Below are 17,626 nucleotides of genomic sequence, written 5' to 3'. Positions count from 1 at the left end.
GGGGCACCAAGGAAAATATTCAGATTACAAAGTTATATTTTTGGAATGTAACTTTTTCAGATATTTTCATATCTGATCAATAGTCTTCTGGTTAATGAATTCTTCTTTACCTCACGTTAGTCTCATTCCAAACGTCGTAAATTGTTGGTTATCTGCATGAACCCAGTCTTCACTATGAGTCATCCATACATCAATTGTCTTAAAATAATTTATTTACTAACTAAGTAATTCACAGAAATGCATTAACAAACAGTAGATAGTTACAAGGAAATGATAACGGAGTTTCCCTAGTGGGATAAACCGGCATCACGGCTTGGTGTACAAAAGGGAAGTGGGGGTCGACTGAGATAAGACAACACACAGTTGATAATTATAACAATTGAAATGCTAATCCTTTGCACATGAACGCTCACTCATTCGGGAACAACTGCAATCAATATATATTTACGCTCAGTGTGTCGTCGGGGTCGCTGTTGAAAAGTTAGTTTCTGTTGGAGAGTTTGTCTGCCCTCTGTCGTGGTTAGATTGTATAGTTCAGAGTGACATTCATTCATGTCGTTATGGATAGATGTTTCGGCGGTTGTCGGTCTTCGTGCTCAATGATACTGAATTCCTAGCTGCAGACTAGTAATTAATATCAAAGACTTGTTCTTATTCTGTCGGTATCGATAGTCTAAGAGTTTAACCATGTGGGATGGTTAAAAGATTCAGCAGTCTGGTTTCAAACCCTGGCCCTCTCGTTATCGAGGTAAGCTGGTCTGCAACCTTTGTCCTCCCGTAATTGAGAGCAACATAGTCTGTTGAGAAATTCTCAAGGTGGGGGTTATATTCGGAATTGCAGAAAAGGGCCTGTTCCAGGATGCCCGACCATAACTGTGCTCATGGGCGGTCCTCTGATTTAGTTAAACTCAAAAGGGAATTGGAGTTTCCTTCATTAAACAGTCCAAAATCACATTACACAATTTTACAAACAGTATCATCCTCACTCATTCATCTTATACAACAATTAGATGTAAACCTCATATCTGAGGCTATTATATAAACAGCGTTATGGTAATGTGGCCGTATTGTCTCCCATGAGTTTCACAAAATTGTACCAAACGGACCAGTCCGTAGCTGGATTATTCACCGATCTTTTGTACCTTTTCCGGAACATAAATGTTGTTGGGACCTCTACTCTCTCTCTATACTGTGGCCATGAGGAGATAATCTCCTTCAGGAATTTACGACCTCTCTCTGACCACAGCAGCCTGGGTGTAGGAGACAGGGAGAGGGGGATGGGACTTGCTGTACCCAAAGAGGGCAACGTCAGGGCACTAGCCATCTTTTAAAAGCGAGTCAGGTAAAGAGATTCTTTTTTTAAGGGGCAGTGTTGTATTTTAGACAGGTTTAAATAATCTAAGTAGCCAATAGGCCGAAGGTTGCATAATTTGTCTGATTCTCTGTAATAATGGTATTGGAATAATAATGCATTTTATTTTGAAAAGGGGTTTCTTGCATCAAACAACACAAACATTTTCAGTCACCTCCTTGTCTGAAGGACAAATGGATAAACAGGTTAATGTCAAGGCTTGCATGTTTGTTTTCAGAAGTCTCATTGAATGTAGGCCTAAATTGAACACCACATATTGGCTGCTACTGTAGGCTGAATGATAGAACAGCTATTTCCATATTAAAATGTTATGGGATATTTTCTCCATTGTTTTTGATGATAGGCCACTCAAATCAAATCAAATTTTATTTGTCACATACACATGGTTAGCAGATGTTAATGCGAGTGTAGCGAAATGCTTGTTAGGCCAACTTGACCACAGTAGCCTACTTGACCACAGTAGCCTACTTGACCACTGTTAAAACTGTAACTTAAAGCAGAAAAAATGTAAACGATCATTGGTTGCGGTAGTTCTGTTCTTGGTCTATTTAATTTAAAATAATTTACCCTAGAAATGAAATTACATTTGTTAATGGTAGAGGACATATATAAGTTGTTTGCCATAAAATATGGTGTCTCTAGATCTATTGATCTCTGAGTAGTTAGGAAAAAAACGAAAAGTGTCACTTTCATCCCGGTTCTCCCCTTTTTGTGTGTGTGGGCGGGTGAGGTGAGTTGGCAGTATATTGTATTGCTAACAGCAACATGGGCCGTTCACATCATACTGTCATCAGAACATCTGCTGTGAATCAGTTTGAGACTTTCACACAGAACCTGTCAACATATTTGTTCTGTCTATGTAGCCTACTGTATGTCTTCCCCTTAGAGTGGTTCTTGGTATGTTGCAGAATGCACTTCATGTTATGTGTCTTTACTAGTTGACCTTGTGTAAAGTATTCCTTTCACTTGTACCCTACAGTATAAGCATTAAAGAACACTATTTCTATGGAAAATCACCACAACGCGGGATGTAATGTAGTCAAGTATTATATCTTCTCTCTGACACAATGTACACTACAGGACCAGTGGCGTGTACTCATGGATGCCAAGGGAAGCCAGGCTTCCCCCAAAAAATGTCTTTTAATAATGTATCTCTCGTCTCTGTGTTTCACAATTTTACTTCAATTCGCAAGAGGCTTAATGTATCTCACTGGAGAAAGCATCCAAGCGAGCGAAACAGCGCCCTTCTTTCTCAGGAAGTGTTGCCCATGTATCTGAGGCTGTCTGGTAATTAAGAGTATGACATTGTTTTCGCCCGTAGCATTGAATGCAAGGGAAGCCAGTGAGTATTTGGCTTCCCTTGATAAAAAAGTTATAATAATAGCCCATCAGCATTGAGCTACACTGAGTGAGCGCAACTGTGAATTGTCCTAAGCGGTCATGAACTTTCGTCAGCCGGTGATTGTCAAGCAATTAACTATCTGTCTCATGGTAATTGACCATTAATTAACATAAACACATTTAGCATCTCCTGGCTTCCACACATAGCCTACAAGCCACTGATGCAGACCTTTGGAACGTCTACATTTTAAAAGGTCTAATAAATCCATGTAATATAGTCTACACCTTCACAATAAATCCATTATTTATTTTAGACATGTCTAAAGAAACATGATATGAAGAAAATGTAGTCTATTTCAGAAGAACAGAATAGCATACTCTGAGTTGTCCTGATCTGGCTATGCCATATGGCTGTGGGCTACAGTAGTTTATTTAGCAGACAAGATTTGCTTAGAATTCCGTGGAATTATTTTATATTATTTTTTAGTATGGAGAATACAACTGAACAAAGCTGAATAAAATAGAAAGGATATTTTCTCCAAACGACTTCAGGGAGTGCGCACATGCGACGATTCTGTGTTGAGCGGTTTACAAATAAATAGGTACTCCTATATGCTTTACATTTATTGATGTAACTGTAGTTGTTCTACAAACGTTGGGCTATATGTTTTGATTTTTAATATATTGTAATGCTGCATGATGCAACTCTAATGATGATTTGAAAAAAGTTACTTGAAAGGCATGAGGTCTGCTTTGTTTTTTTGCACAGGGTGTACACACTTCATCAGTCTCCCATTCACAATTTGAGGAGCACTTGATAATGCCTCAAATTTCCCAGAGGCTTCTCCCCAAAAATGTACCCAAAAATGTATTTTAATAATGTATCTCACTGTGTGGCCATAATGCACCTGTCACGCCCTGGTCAAAGTATTTTGTGTTTATCTTTATGTATTTGGTCAGGCCAGGGTGTGGCATGGGGTTTTTGTAATTGTGGTGTGTTTGTCTTGGGGTTTTGGTGGTGGTATTGGGATTGTAGCTTAGTGGGTTATCTAGCAAAGTCTATGGCTGTCTGGAATGGTTCTCAATCAGAGGCAGGTGCTTATCGTTGTCTCTGATTGGGAACCATATTTAGGCAGCCATATTCTTTGAGTTTGTCGTGGGTGATTGTCCTTAGTGTCCAATGTGTACTCTCGGTTAGTTTGCACTAGATAGGCTGTTTCGGTTTCGATTACGTTTATTGTTTTGTGTAGTGTTCGTGTTTCTTTATTTGATTAAACATGAATCTCAATCGACACGCTGCAGTTTGGTCCGACTCTCCTTTATCACCACTAGAAAACCGTAACAGCACCCCAAAAAATCCATACCTTTTACAGCCCTTCTTCTCCCTGAGTGCTGCCTGCTCCGAAGCACCTCTCTCACACACAACTCTCCATCAGGTGTTTGGGTCTTTCTCACAGGCTATAAGTGCTATAAGTGAAGACCGACACATAGGAGACTCAACTGCGCTCATCCATATCCATATTGGAAGAACTGTCCACATTTACTTTTCGTCAGCCAACAAGATGAGTAGGCCTAATGAACAATGAAAGCACTAGCCTATGTCAATCTACTATCCCCAATAAGTACAAAAGTTGTCATATTCTGTGCGAAAAATAATTATTCCAAACTTAGTCTGGGACAGTTGTGGGATGCGATAGATCCCAAGTGAATACAACCACTAGTATCAAAAATATTTTTTACGCAATGAGGTTGGCGCAACAGATTGGAACGATTAGCTTAATGTTGATAAACTGTTAGGCTATTTCTTCACATTATAAGCACAGCAATTCGCACACTCCAGTAGGCTTATAACTGCGAATGTTCCATTTGCGGGATATTTTTTTTTTCTCGCACATTATCAAAAGTGACCACAAATGCGATTATGCATGTAATTATTTTAATATTATTAAGGTGCATTTTTATGGTGAAAATGATCTTCCCCAAAATTGGAACTCACGTGCTGCTTATGTACTGTTGAATTCGGAAGTTTACATACACCTTAGCCAAATACATTTAAACTCAGTTTTTCACAATTCCTGACATTTAATCCGAGTAAAAATGCCCTGTCTTAGGTCAGTTAGGATCACCACTTTATTTTCAGAATGTGAAATGTCAGAGTAATAGTTGAGAGAATGATTTATTTCAGCTTTTATTTATTTCATCACATTCCCAGTGGTTCAGAAGTTTACATACACTCAATTAGTATTTGGTAACAGTGCCTTTAAATACTTTAACTTGGGTCAAACATTTCCGGTAGCGTCCCACAATATGTTGGGTGAATTTTGGCCCATTCCTCCTGACAGAGCTGGTGTAACTGAGTCAGGTTTGTAGGCCTCCTTACTCGCACACACTTTTTCAGTTCTGCCCACAAATTTTCCATAGGATTGAGGTCAGGGCTTTGCGATGGCCACTCCAATACCTTGACCTTGTTGTCCTTAAGCCATTTTGCCACAACTTTGGAAGTATGCTTGGGGTCATTGTCCATTTGGAAGACCCATTTGCGACCAAGCTTTAACTTCTGATGTCTTGAGATGTTGCTTCAATATATCCACAAAATTTTCCTCCCTCGTGATGCCATATATTTTGTGAAGTGCACCAGTCCCTCGTGCAGCAAAGCACGCCCACAACATGATGCTGCCACCCCCATGCTTCACAGTTGGGTCAGTGTTCCTCGGCTTGCAAGCCTCCCCCTTTTTCCTCGAAACAGAACGATGGTCATTATGGTCAAACAGTTCTGTTTTTGTTTCATCAGACCAGAGAACATTTCTCCAAAAAGTATGATCTTTGTCCCCATGTGCAGTTGCAATCCGTAGTCTGCCTTTTTTTGGCGGTTTTTGGAACAGTGGCTTCTTCCTTGCTGAGCGGCCTTTCAGGTTATGTCGATATAATACTGGTTTTACTGTGGATATAGATACTTTTTACCTGTTTCCTCCAGCATCTTCACAAGGTCCTTTGCTGTTGTTCTGGGATTGATTTGCACTTTTCGCACCAAAGTACGTTCATCTCTAGGAGACAGAACGCGTCTCCTTCCAGAGCTGTATGACGGCTGCGTGGTCCCATGGTGTTTATACTTGCGTACTATTGTTTGTACAGATGAATGTGATACCTTCAGGTGTTTGGAAATTGCTCCCAAGGATGGACCAGACTTGTGGAGATCTACAGTTTTTTTCTGAGGTCTTGGCTGATTTATTTTGATTTTCCCATGATGTCAAGCACAGAGGCACTGGGTTTGAAGGTAGGCCTTGAAATACATACACAGGTACACCTTCAATTGACTCAAATTATGTCAATTAGCCTATCAGAAGCTTCTAAAGCCATGACACAATTTTCTGGATTTTTCCAAGTTGTTTAAAGGCACAGTCAACTTAGTGTATGTACACTTCTGACCTACTGGAATTGTGATACAGTGAATTATAAGTGAAATAATCTGTCTGTAAACAATTGTTGGAAAAATTACTTGTGTCATGCACAAAGTAGATGTCCTACCCGACTTGCCAAAACTATAGTTGGTTAAGAAGAAATTTGTGGAGTGGTTGAAAAACGAGTTTTAATGACTCCAACCTAAGTGTATGTAAACTTCGACTTCAACTGTATTCCAGTTAGGCTCTACATCCCTTGTAAAGCTAGCTATTAATGTGCTTAATTTGAAGAAGTTATTTTTCCACTTTAGTTGTGATACAAACCTTATCAAAACATATAGACCTATAGGCTATGCTACATGATGTGTGCGACTATGATTAGAAAAAGTCACAAAAAAAGGCATTGTTGCTTGTCTTACGCTGGGCATCATTCACAAGTGATAATATATCATTCACAAGTGATAGGCTAATGTTGTCCCCCATCAGATTATTCTAAATAATATGAAATATTTTTTATTTTGAATGGAACATTACCATGCACCTGTCTCAACATGCATGTCATCTCTGCGCTTAAGTAGCGAATGGAGGACGTTTTTCCCGTGGTTCGTTTTCATGCCAGCCAGGTAGACTATACTCCTGTTGTAAAGATAAGCAATGTGCTTAATATTTGCTTAATATTAGGAAAGTTTAGGAACATATAGTAGGCCTAGCTTATAGAAAGCTGATGGGATCCTCCTCTTTTTAATAGAGGCCATAACTCTGTTTTCTCACACATTGCATAGCCTATAGAAATGTTGCACAACATGAGCTCATGGGCTATCATGAAGTGTTTGATTCAATATCTTTTTTAACACATTTGCATTGATGTCAGAGTGATTAGAGGGACAATAGAGTGATGAGTACCAGGCAGTTAGCAAGTTTGGTAGGCTACTAATGACCATCAGCGGCATCAGAGCTTGGAGAAGCCTAATTACCGTGACCAAACAGTCATGTGGAAATTTGACTGCCTTCATGACTCGTGACCGCCGGTGTGGCGGTAATACGGTCACTGCAACCCTAGTCCTGGCACACCTAAAACAATTGTCAAGGGAAGCCAGTTTTGATTTGCCTTCAGACCAATCACATCACATCAAAAACAGAACGTAATTTACAGAAAAAAATTGTTGCATCTCGTTGTGTCGTTGTCCTCCAAGGGCTAGCTAACTAAAATCATCCCTTTCCTAAATTAGCCATGGATGGAGGTAGGGATTTGGACTTGCGGTTTTAATTAATTCCCCGCACTGGCCAATGATTATAACGGGGATTCTGATCCAACCATACATTGTGCCCCTGAGAGGATGAAAGTTCAATATGTAGCTAGGTGTATTAGGCTAATTTTAACTAGCTGGCCTGGCGCATCATTGCCCATGAAAGGAAGTTAGGCTAGCGAGCAAGCATTTTAGCCAGGTAGCCTAGGACAATTAAAACTAAAACTAAAAGCGAAACACAAACACACACACACACAAATCAGTTCTATGGACAGCCAAATCATATTTAGCATATTTAGCTTACTTTACCACTTACTAGTGGTTAGAGCGTTGGACTAGTAACCGGAAGGTTGCAAGTTCAAATCCCCGAGCTGACAAGGTACAAATCTGTCGTTCTGCCCCTGAACAGGCAGTTAACCCACTGTTCCTAGGCCGTCATTGAAAATAAGAATTTGTTCTTAACTGACTTGCCTAGTAAAATAAAATAAATAAAAAAATAAATAAAAATAAAAACTTTGATTGGACTAAATTGTTTTTGGTATCGTTTAGTTGTCACTGTATTAAACTAAGTATACAGTGCATTCGGAAAGTAATAAGACCCTTTGACTTTTTCCACATTTTGTTACATTGCAGCCTTTTTCTAAAATGTATTAAATCGTTTTTTTGCTCATGAATCTACACAATACCCCATAATTTTAGATTGTTTTGCAAATATATATATATTTTTTTGTTTGAAATATTACATTTACATAAGTATTCAGACCCTTTTACTCGGTACTTTGTTGAAGCACTTTTGGCAGCGATTATAGCCTCAAGTCTTCTTGGGAATGACGCTGCAAGCTTGGCACACCTGTATTTGGGGAGTTTCAGTCATTCTTCTCTGCAGATCCTCTCAAGTCCTGTCAGGTTGGATGGGGAGCGTTGCTGCACAGCTATTTTCAGGTCTCTCCAGAGAAGTTCGATCGGGTTCAAGTCCGGGCTCTGGCGGGGCCATTCAAGGACATTTAGAGACTTGTCCCGCAGCCACTCCTGCATTGTCTTGGCTGTGTGCTTAGGGTCGTTGTCCTGTTAGAATGTGAACCTTTGCCCTAGTCAGAGGTCCTGAGCGCTCTGGAGCAGGTTTTCATCAATGATCTTTCTGTACTTTGCTCTGTTTATCTTTCTCTCGATCCTGACTAGTGTCCCAGTCCCTGCCACTGAATAACATCCCCACAGCATGATGCTGCCAACACCATGCTTCATCGTAGAGATGGTGCCAGGTTTCTTCCAGACGTGACCCTTGGAATTCAGGCCGAAGAGTTCAATCTTCTTTTCATCAGACCAGAGAATCTTGTTTCTCATGGTCTGACAGTCCTTTAGGTGCCTTTTGGCAAACTCCAAGCGGGCTGTCATGTGCCTTTTACCGAGGAGTGGCTTCTGTCTGGCCACTCTACCATAAAGACCTAATTGGTGGAGTGCTGCAGAGATGGTTGTCCTTCTGGAAGGTTCTCCCATCTCCAGAGAGGAACTATGGAGCTCTGTCAAAGTGACCATCAGGTTCTTTGTCACCTCTCTGACCAAGGCCCTTCTCCCCCGATTGCCCAGTTTGGCCGGGCAGCCAGCTCTAGGATTAGTTTTGGTTGTTCCAAAATTCTTCCATTTAAGAATGATTGAGGCCACTGTGTTCTTGAGAACCTTCAATGCTGCAGAAATGTTTTGGTATCCTTCCTCAGATCTGTGCCTCGACACAATTCTGGCTCAGAAGCAGTCCCATAGCAAAGGGTCTGAATACTTATGTAAATCATTTTTATTTTTATATAATTTATCATAAATGTCCAAAAACCTGTTTTTCGCTTTGTCATTATGTGATATTAAATCAGCATGTTGTTTGTGCAACTGTATCTTCTAAATCAAAGAGGAATAGGCGAAGCATGAATATGTTGGCTATTGATCTTTAATCTGTCCTCCTTGAAGTCAAATCAAATCAAAGTTTATTTGTCACGTGCACTAAATACAACAGGTGTAGGTAGACCTTACGCTGAAATGCTTACTTACAGGCTCTAACCAATAGTGTAAAAAAAGATATTAGGTGAACAATAGGTAAGTAAAGAAATAAAACAACAATAAATAGACAGGCTATATACAGTAGCGAGGCTATAAAAGTAGCGAGGCTACATACAGACACCTGTTAGTCAGGCTGAGTGAGGTAGTATGTACATGTAGATATGGTTAAAGTGACTATCCATATATGATGAACAGAGAGTAGCGGTAGTGTAAAAGAGGGGTTGGCAGGTGGTGGGTGGTGGGACACAATGCAGATAGCCCGGTTAGCCAATGTGCGGGAGCACTGGTTGGTCGGCCCAATTGAGGTAGTATGTACATGAATGTATAGTTAGTGACTATGCATATATGATAAACAGAGAGTAGCAGCAGTGTAAAAAGAGGGTTTGGGGGGTGGAACACAATGCAAATAGTCCAGGTAGCCATTTGATTACCTGTCTTATGGCTTGGGGGTAAATGCTGTTGAGAAGCCTTTTTGTCTTAGACTTGGCACTCCGGTACTGCTTGCCATGTGTTAGTAGAGAGAACAGTCTATGACTGGCTGGGGTCTTTGACTATTTTTAGGGCCTTCCTCTGACACAGCCTGGTGTAGAGGTCCTGGATGGCAGGCAGCTTAGCCCCAGTGATGTACTGGGCCGTACGCACTATCCTCTGTAGTGCCTTGCGGGCAGAGGCCGAGCAGTTGCCGTACCAGGCAGTGATGCAACCAGGATGCTCTCGATGTTGCAACTGTGGAACCTTTTGAGGATCTCAGGACCCATGACAAATCTTTTTAGTTTCCTGAGTGGGAATAGGCTTTGTCGTGCCCTCTTCACAACTGTCTTCTTGTGTTTGGACCATTCTAGTCTGTTGTTCATGTGGACACCAAAGAACTTGAAGCTCTCAACCTGCTCCACTACAGCCCCGTCGATGAGAATGGGGGTGTGCTCGGTCCTCCTTTTCCTGTAGTCCACAATAATCTCCTTAGTCTTGGTTATGTTGATGGATAGGTTGTTATTCTGGCACCAGGCCAGGTCTCTGACTTCCTCCCTATAAGCTGTCTCGTCGTTGTCGGTGATCAGGCCTACCACTATTGTGTCGTCTGCAAACTTAATGATGGTGTTAGAGTCATGCCTGGCCATGCAGTCGTGGGTGAACAGGGAGTACAGGAGGGGACTGAGCATGCACCCCTGGGGAGCTCCAGTGTTGAGGATCAGTGTGGCTTTGAGGGTACTATGGTGTTGAATGCTGAGCAGTAGTCAATGAATAGCATTCTCACGTAGGTCTTCCTTTTGTCCAGGTGGGAAAGGGCAGTGTGGAGTGCAATAGAGATTGCATCATCTGTGGATCTGTTTGGGCGGTATGTAAATTGGAGTGGGTCTAGGGTTTCTGGGATAATGGTGTTGTGAGCCATTACCAACCTATCAAAGCACTTCCTGGCTACAGACGTGAGTGCTACGGGTCGATAGTCTTTTCAGGCAGGTTGCCTTTGTGTTCTTGGGCACAGGGACTATGGTGGTCTGCTTGAAACATGTAGGTATTACAGACTTAATCAGGGACATGTTGAAAATGTCAGTGAAGACACCTGCCAGTTGGTCAGCACATGTCTGGAGCACACGTCCTGGTAATCCGTCTGGCCACGCAGCCTTGTGTATGTTGACCTGTTTAAAGGTCTTAGTCACATCAGCTACGGAGAGCGTGATCACACAGTCGCCTGGAACAGCTGATGCTCTCACGCATGCCTCAGTGTTGCTTGCCTCGAAGCGAGCATAGATGTGATTTAGCTCGTCTGTAGGCTCGTGTCACTGGGCAACTCGCGGCTATGCATCCCTTTGTAGTCTGTAATAGTTTGCAAGCCCTTCCTCATAGGACGAGCGTCGGAGCCGGTGCAGTATGATTCAATCTTAGCCCTGTATTGACGCTTTGCCTGTTTGATAGTTTGTCGCAGGGCATAGCGGGATTTCTTGTAAGCTTCCGGGTTAGAGTCACGCACCTTGAAAGCGGCAGCTCTACCCTTTAGCTCACTGCGAATGTTGCCTGTAATCCATGGCTTCTGGTTGGGGTATGTACGTACAGTCGCTGTGGAGACGACGCCCTCGGTGCACTTATTGATAAAGCCAGTGACTGATGTGGTGTACTCCTCAATGCTATCGGAAGAATCCCGGAACATGTGCCAGTCTGTGCTAGCAAAACAGTCCTGTAGTTTAGCATCGGCTTCATCTGACCACGTTTTTATAGACCGAGTCACTGGTGCTTCCTGCTTTAATTTTTGCTTGTAAGCAGGAATCAGGAGCATAGAGTTGTGTTTGGATATACCAAATGGAGGGGGAGGGAGAGCTTTGTACGCTTTTCTGTGTGTGGAGTACAGGTGATCTAGAATTTTTTTCCCTCTGGTTGCACATTTAACATGTTGATAGAGATTTGGTAGAACTGATTTAAGTTTCCCTGCAATAAAGTCTCCGGCCACTAGGAGCGCCGCCTCTGGGTGAGTGGATTCCTGTTTGCTTATTTCCTTATACAGCTGACTGAATGTGGTCTTAGTGCCAGCATCTGTCTGGGGTGGTAAATAAACAGCCACGAAAAGTATAGCTGAAAACTCTCTAGGCAAGTAGTGTGGCCTGCAATTTATCACAACATACCGTACTTCAGGTGAGCAAAATCTAGAGACTTCCTTAGATTTTGTGCACCAGCTGTTGTTTACAAGTATGCAGAGACCGCCCTCCCTCGTCTTACCAGAGTGTGCTGTTCTATCTTGCTGGTGCAGCGTGTATCCCGCTAGCTGAATATCCATATCGCCATTCAGTCACGATTCCGTGAAACATAGGATATTGCAGTTTTTGATGTCCCGTTGGTAGGATATTCGTAATCGTACCTCGTCTAGTTTATTGTCCAATGTTTGCACGTTGGCGAGTAGTATTGGCGGAACGGCAGCTTTCACACTCGCCTTTTTCGGGTCCTGACCAGGCATCCGGCTCTGGTGTGTGTACAGCAGCAGAGGCTATGTTGTTCTCCAAATGCTGCACAAGTGTACATTAATTGTGTCTGTCATTCCGCTTTAGTAGTGTACCTAAAGTCTACTATTCATAATCAGTAGATGCTACAGTATTCTCTCTCTCTCTCTCTCTCTCTCTCTCTCTCTCTCTCTCTCTCTCCTTTAGTAATGCACATAGGGCAGTCGTTGCTACATTCTTTCATCTTTGTCCCTTTTCTTCAGTGATGCACCTGTATTTCCCATTAACAGTAGTAGCCAATTCCCCTTATTGTTTTCTGTCCACCCTTTGTAGTTGCTCACAAACAGTATCACAGGGGTCGAAACTATTTTCCTAGAGTACTGCAGGATTTTATTCCAACATAGGCACCACATCTGAGCTAATTGCTAATTGATCAGTTCAGTGATTGCCTAAATTTAACACACACAGAACATTGGTAAATTCCACTGTGAATCACAAACCGTAGCACATGGGTAAATTCCACTGATATATATGTCTTTGATACATTCTCTCTTCTATGTCTCTTCTTCTTCAGTGGTGTACATGTGCTGCTCATGGGACACTTTCCGGATGCTGATGGTACAGTTTTGGAGGGAGGGCTTGCCCCCGGAGGACTATGCTTTCTTCTTCATCGACCTGTTCGGCCACAGCCTGAGGAAGCGGCCCGCTAGGCCCTGGTACAGAGGAGACGGAGACGACCATGCCGCTAAGAAGGCCTTCAGGGTGAGAGGGGGATGACAGAGGGATGGATGAGGGAGGTCTGTAGGAACGAAGGGAGGGGTAGATTGAGTAGGGGGTATAGGAGATGGATTTAGTGGGGACTGCATCTTTGGGTCTGAGAAAAGCTCTTTAATCGGATGTATTACTGTCATTACACTGCAGTTATGAGTGAGATTTGACTGGTATGAAGGAGGGATGAGAGAATTGTTTCATTTGATTTAACTCTACTTTTACCAGATAGCCTAATAAAGAGGAATGTAGGGGGTATATCATGAGTAGGGGATAGAGGAGAGGAATTTAGTTGGATGCTGTACTGTCGTTATAAGTGATATTACAAAGGCAGGGAGGGTAAATGAGTGATGACTCAGCAGCAGATAAGAGAGAAAGGGCATCAGTCATGCAGCTGTATTGGTAGGTAATGAGAGGTACATGATACATTTTGAGAATATTGTGAAATAGGACACTTTATCGCAAGTTCAAGGAAATTAGCACTAACCCAGTGAAAAATTGGAGAGTGGTTGGCTAAACATGCATCTTTTTTCTGCGATATATGTACCTTTTTCAAGAGAGGAACAAAGGACTATGGCAAAAATGTAACCAAACATATCCAGCTGTAGCATATCTCCCATTACACTGTCAGAGTAACACTGAGTGAGGAATATAGGGTGTTAAGCATTCAGATGACTTGTCTTGATGACAGTACCCAGACAGCAAGACTATTTACGGCCCAAATCCAGTCCACATCTACAATGTTACAGCCAGTTATAACTTGGCATTACGGTCAATTAACCCAAGCTACTCCATTTTCCCGGCATACTAAACCATTTGACAAAACAAACTTGCACAGTGAATTGAAGTTATGTTTGTCTCTCTGGCGGACAGTTTAAATAGATGCAAGCTGCACCACACTACTGGGGGAAAAAATGTGCATCTCAAGGGGGAAGGCCAGCTTTGTACAGCGCTGTCAGCATGTTTTCTCACCCTAAATAGCCATGTACTGCAGTCTGTACTGTAAATCAAATATCTTTCACTCCTTCACAAATAAAGTCTAGAGCTTCGTTAGCATACTTACTGTGTAGTACACGCTTACAAAAAAAGGTGCTATCTGGAACCTAAAAGTGTTCTTCAACTGTCCCCATAGGATAACCCTTTGAAGAACCCTTTTTGGTTCTAGGTAGAAACCTTTTGGCTTTAGCTGGAACCAAAAAGAGCTCTAACTGGAACCAAAAAGGGTTCTCCTATGGGGACAGCCGAATAACCTTTTGGAACCCTTTTTCTAAGAGTGTACAGCATAAAGTCTGGTAGGATTGTTAGATTTTTGCAGAATGCATGCTCTAACATTATCACCACATTCCTAAATTACAGCCATGTTTTTACTCACAAGCTCGTGGGAGATCGGGCCCATCGTCTTAAAAGTGTTATATGTAGCACAGAGCCCATTTGTCATACATTCCTAATTATTACATCAATAGAATATATCTCACGTCCTGAGCATTATAGATTGCCTAAATGTATACAGTCATGTTAAATGACTAATTACTTGGTCTATGGACAGTATGTACAGTTCAGCGGGTAATCTTTAGAAAGTGCATCGGCGACGTTATACCCACAGCAATGATTAAAACATTCCCAAACCAGAAACCGTGGATTGATGGCAGCATTCGCATGAAACTGAAAGTGCGAACCACTGCTTTTAACCAGGGCAAGGTGACCGGAAACATGACCGAATACAAACAGTGTAGCTATTCCCTCCGCAAGGCAATCAAACAAGCTAAGCGTCAGTATAGAGACAAAGTAGAATCTCAATTCAACGGCTCCGACACGAGGTATGTGGCAGGGTCTACAGTCAATCACGGATTACAAAAAGAAAACCAGCCCCGTCGCGGATCAGGATGTCTTGCTCCCAGACAGACTAAATCACTTCTTTGCTCGCTTTGAGGACAATACAGGGCCACTGACACGGCCCGCTACCAAAACCTGCGGACTCTCCTTCACTGCAGCCGACGTGAGTAAAACATTTAAACGTGTTAACCCTCGCTAGGCTGCAGGCCCAGACGGCATCCCCAGCCGCGTCCTCAGAGCATGCGCAGACCAGCTGGCTGGTGTGTTTACGGACATATTCAATCAATCCTTATCCCAGTCTGCTGTTCCCACATGCTTCAAGAGGGCCACCATTGTTCCTGTTCCCAAGAAAGCTAAGGTAACTGAGCTAAACGACTACCGCCCCTTAGCACTCACTTCCGTCATCATGAAGTGCTTTGAGAGACTAGTCAAGTACCATATCACCTCCACCCTACCTGACACCCTAGACACACTCTAATTTGCTTACCGCCCCAATAGGTCCACAGATGACGCAATGGCAACCACACTGCACACTGCGCACTGCCCTAACCAATCTGGACAAGAGGAATACCTATGTGAAAATGCTGTTCATCGACTACAGCTCAGCAATTAACACCATAGTACCCTCCAAACTCCGGGTCTCGACCCCGCCCTGTGCAACTGGGTACTGGACTCCCTGACGGGTCGCCCCCAGGTGGTGAGGGTAGGTAACAACATCTCCACCCCGCTGATCCTCAACACTGGGGCCCCACAAGGGTGCGTTCTGAGCCCTCTCCTGTACTCCCTGTTCACCCACGACTGCGTGGCCATGCACGTCTCCAACTCAATCATCAAGTTTGCGGACGACACTACAGTGGTAGGCTTGATTACCAACAACGACGAGATGGCCTACAGGGAGGAAGTGAGGGCCCTCGAAGTGTGGTGTCAGGAAAATAACCTCACACTCAACGTCAACAAAACAAAAGGAGATGATTGTGGACTTCAGGAAACAGCAGAGGGAGCACCCCCCTATCCACATCGACGGAACAGTAGTGGAGAGGAGGCTGAAGAAATTTGGCTTGTCACCAAAATGACTCACAATCTTCTACAGATGCACAATCGAGAGCATCCTGTCAAGCTGTATCACCGCCTGGTACGGCAACTGCTCCGCCCACAACCGTAAGGCTCTCCAGAGGGTAGTGAGGTCTGCACAACACATCACCGGGGGCAAACTACATGCCCTCCAGGACACCTACACCACCCGATGTCACAGGAAGGCCATAAAGATCATGAAGGACAACACCCGAGCCACTGCCTATTCACCCCGTTATCATCCAGAAGGCGAGGTCAGTACAGGTGCATCAAAGCAGGGACCGAGAGACTGAAAAACAGCTTCTATCTCAAGGCCAGCAGACTGTTAAACAGCCATCACTAACATTGAGTGGCTGCTGCCAACATACTGACTCAACTCCAGCCACTTTAATAATGGAAATTGATGGAAATTGATGTAAAAAATGTATCACTAGCCACTTTAAACAATGCCACTTAATATAATGTTTATATACCCTACATTACTCATCTCATATGTATATGTATATACTGTACTCTCTATCATCTACTGCATCTTGCCATCTTTATGTAATACATGTATCACTAGCCACTTTATACTATGCCACTTTTTTGTTTACATACCCTACATTACTCATCTCATATGTATATACTGTACTCGATACCATCTACTGCATCTTGCCTATGTCGTCTGTACCATCTCTCATTCATATCTTTATGTACATATTATTTATCCCTTTACACTTGTGTGTATAAGGTAGTAGTTGTGGAATTGTTAGGTTAGATTACTTGTTGGTTATTACTGCATTGTCGGAACTAGAAGCACACGCATTTCGCTATACTCGCATTAATATCTGCTAACCATGTGTATGTCACAAATACAATTTGATTTGATTTCCATCTACAATACAATAAGAAGAGTGAACAAGAAACATGAATAAAAATAGATTGGAAAATGTAAAGAAGGCAGCATATCACAAAGATGTCGTGAATGCTTTGAACATGTAAAAATACAGGACAGAAGAGAAAGGGATGATGAGTCGGAGGTAGGGAAGGGAAACAGAAGGTTTGGTCCAATATCCACACTAGCATACCACTTAACCTCCTAGACTAGAGTCTAAGCCTCTAGATGGCGATATGTACTAACTTATGGAATTGTTTTACGATGGTAATTTGCCTACCCAGACTCCTTGCTCTGGCTAAATGCTACGCCACACCCACGGACGTTAGTTTCTTTTCCTCAATGACTTCCTAATGATTTCTAGATTGAAAACCCATTCTAGTCCCAAAAACCGATGGGTTTGGGCCAACTATATTGATTTGGGGACAGGTCGAAACACACATGAAACATTTATGGACATTTAGCTAGCTTGCTGTTGCTAGCTAATTTGTCCTGAAAAATAAACATTTGTTTGTATTTTACCTGAAATACATATGGTCCTTTTTTGTTGTTGCTGGATCTGGTCGAATTTTGACCCATGTCGAGTCATACAAACAATGTTCTAGTTTGTTTTTCTCTTTGTTCATTCTTCTTTTTTGTTCATTCAAAATTTTCTTTTGATTTTTACCATTTAAAATATATCTGTCAGCAGCAATGAAAGAAGTTCATAGGATGTCAGGAAGGACGCAAGATCAGTTGGATAACAAAGC

The 17,626-nt window shown here is 42.4% G+C and overlaps 1 protein-coding gene across 2 annotated transcripts in view; it reads left to right on the top strand.

Annotated features, from left to right (window-relative positions):
• LOC112229340 (atrial natriuretic peptide receptor 1) overlaps positions 1-17,626 on the top strand; it is a 102,350-nt gene that overhangs the window by 16,446 nt on the left and 68,278 nt on the right. For both annotated transcript variants that reach the window (XM_042310093.1, XM_042310094.1), the window contains exon 3: positions 12,903-13,090. In XM_042310093.1, coding sequence (XP_042166027.1) covers positions 12,903-13,090 — 188 coding nt within the window. The remainder of the gene's footprint in view (positions 1-12,902; positions 13,091-17,626) is intronic.

Source organism: Oncorhynchus tshawytscha, linkage group LG31 (genome assembly GCF_018296145.1).
Source record: "Oncorhynchus tshawytscha isolate Ot180627B linkage group LG31, Otsh_v2.0, whole genome shotgun sequence".
NCBI classification, from domain to species: domain Eukaryota; kingdom Metazoa; phylum Chordata; class Actinopteri; order Salmoniformes; family Salmonidae; genus Oncorhynchus; species Oncorhynchus tshawytscha.
This window is presented reverse-complemented; position numbering and strand designations above follow the sequence as displayed.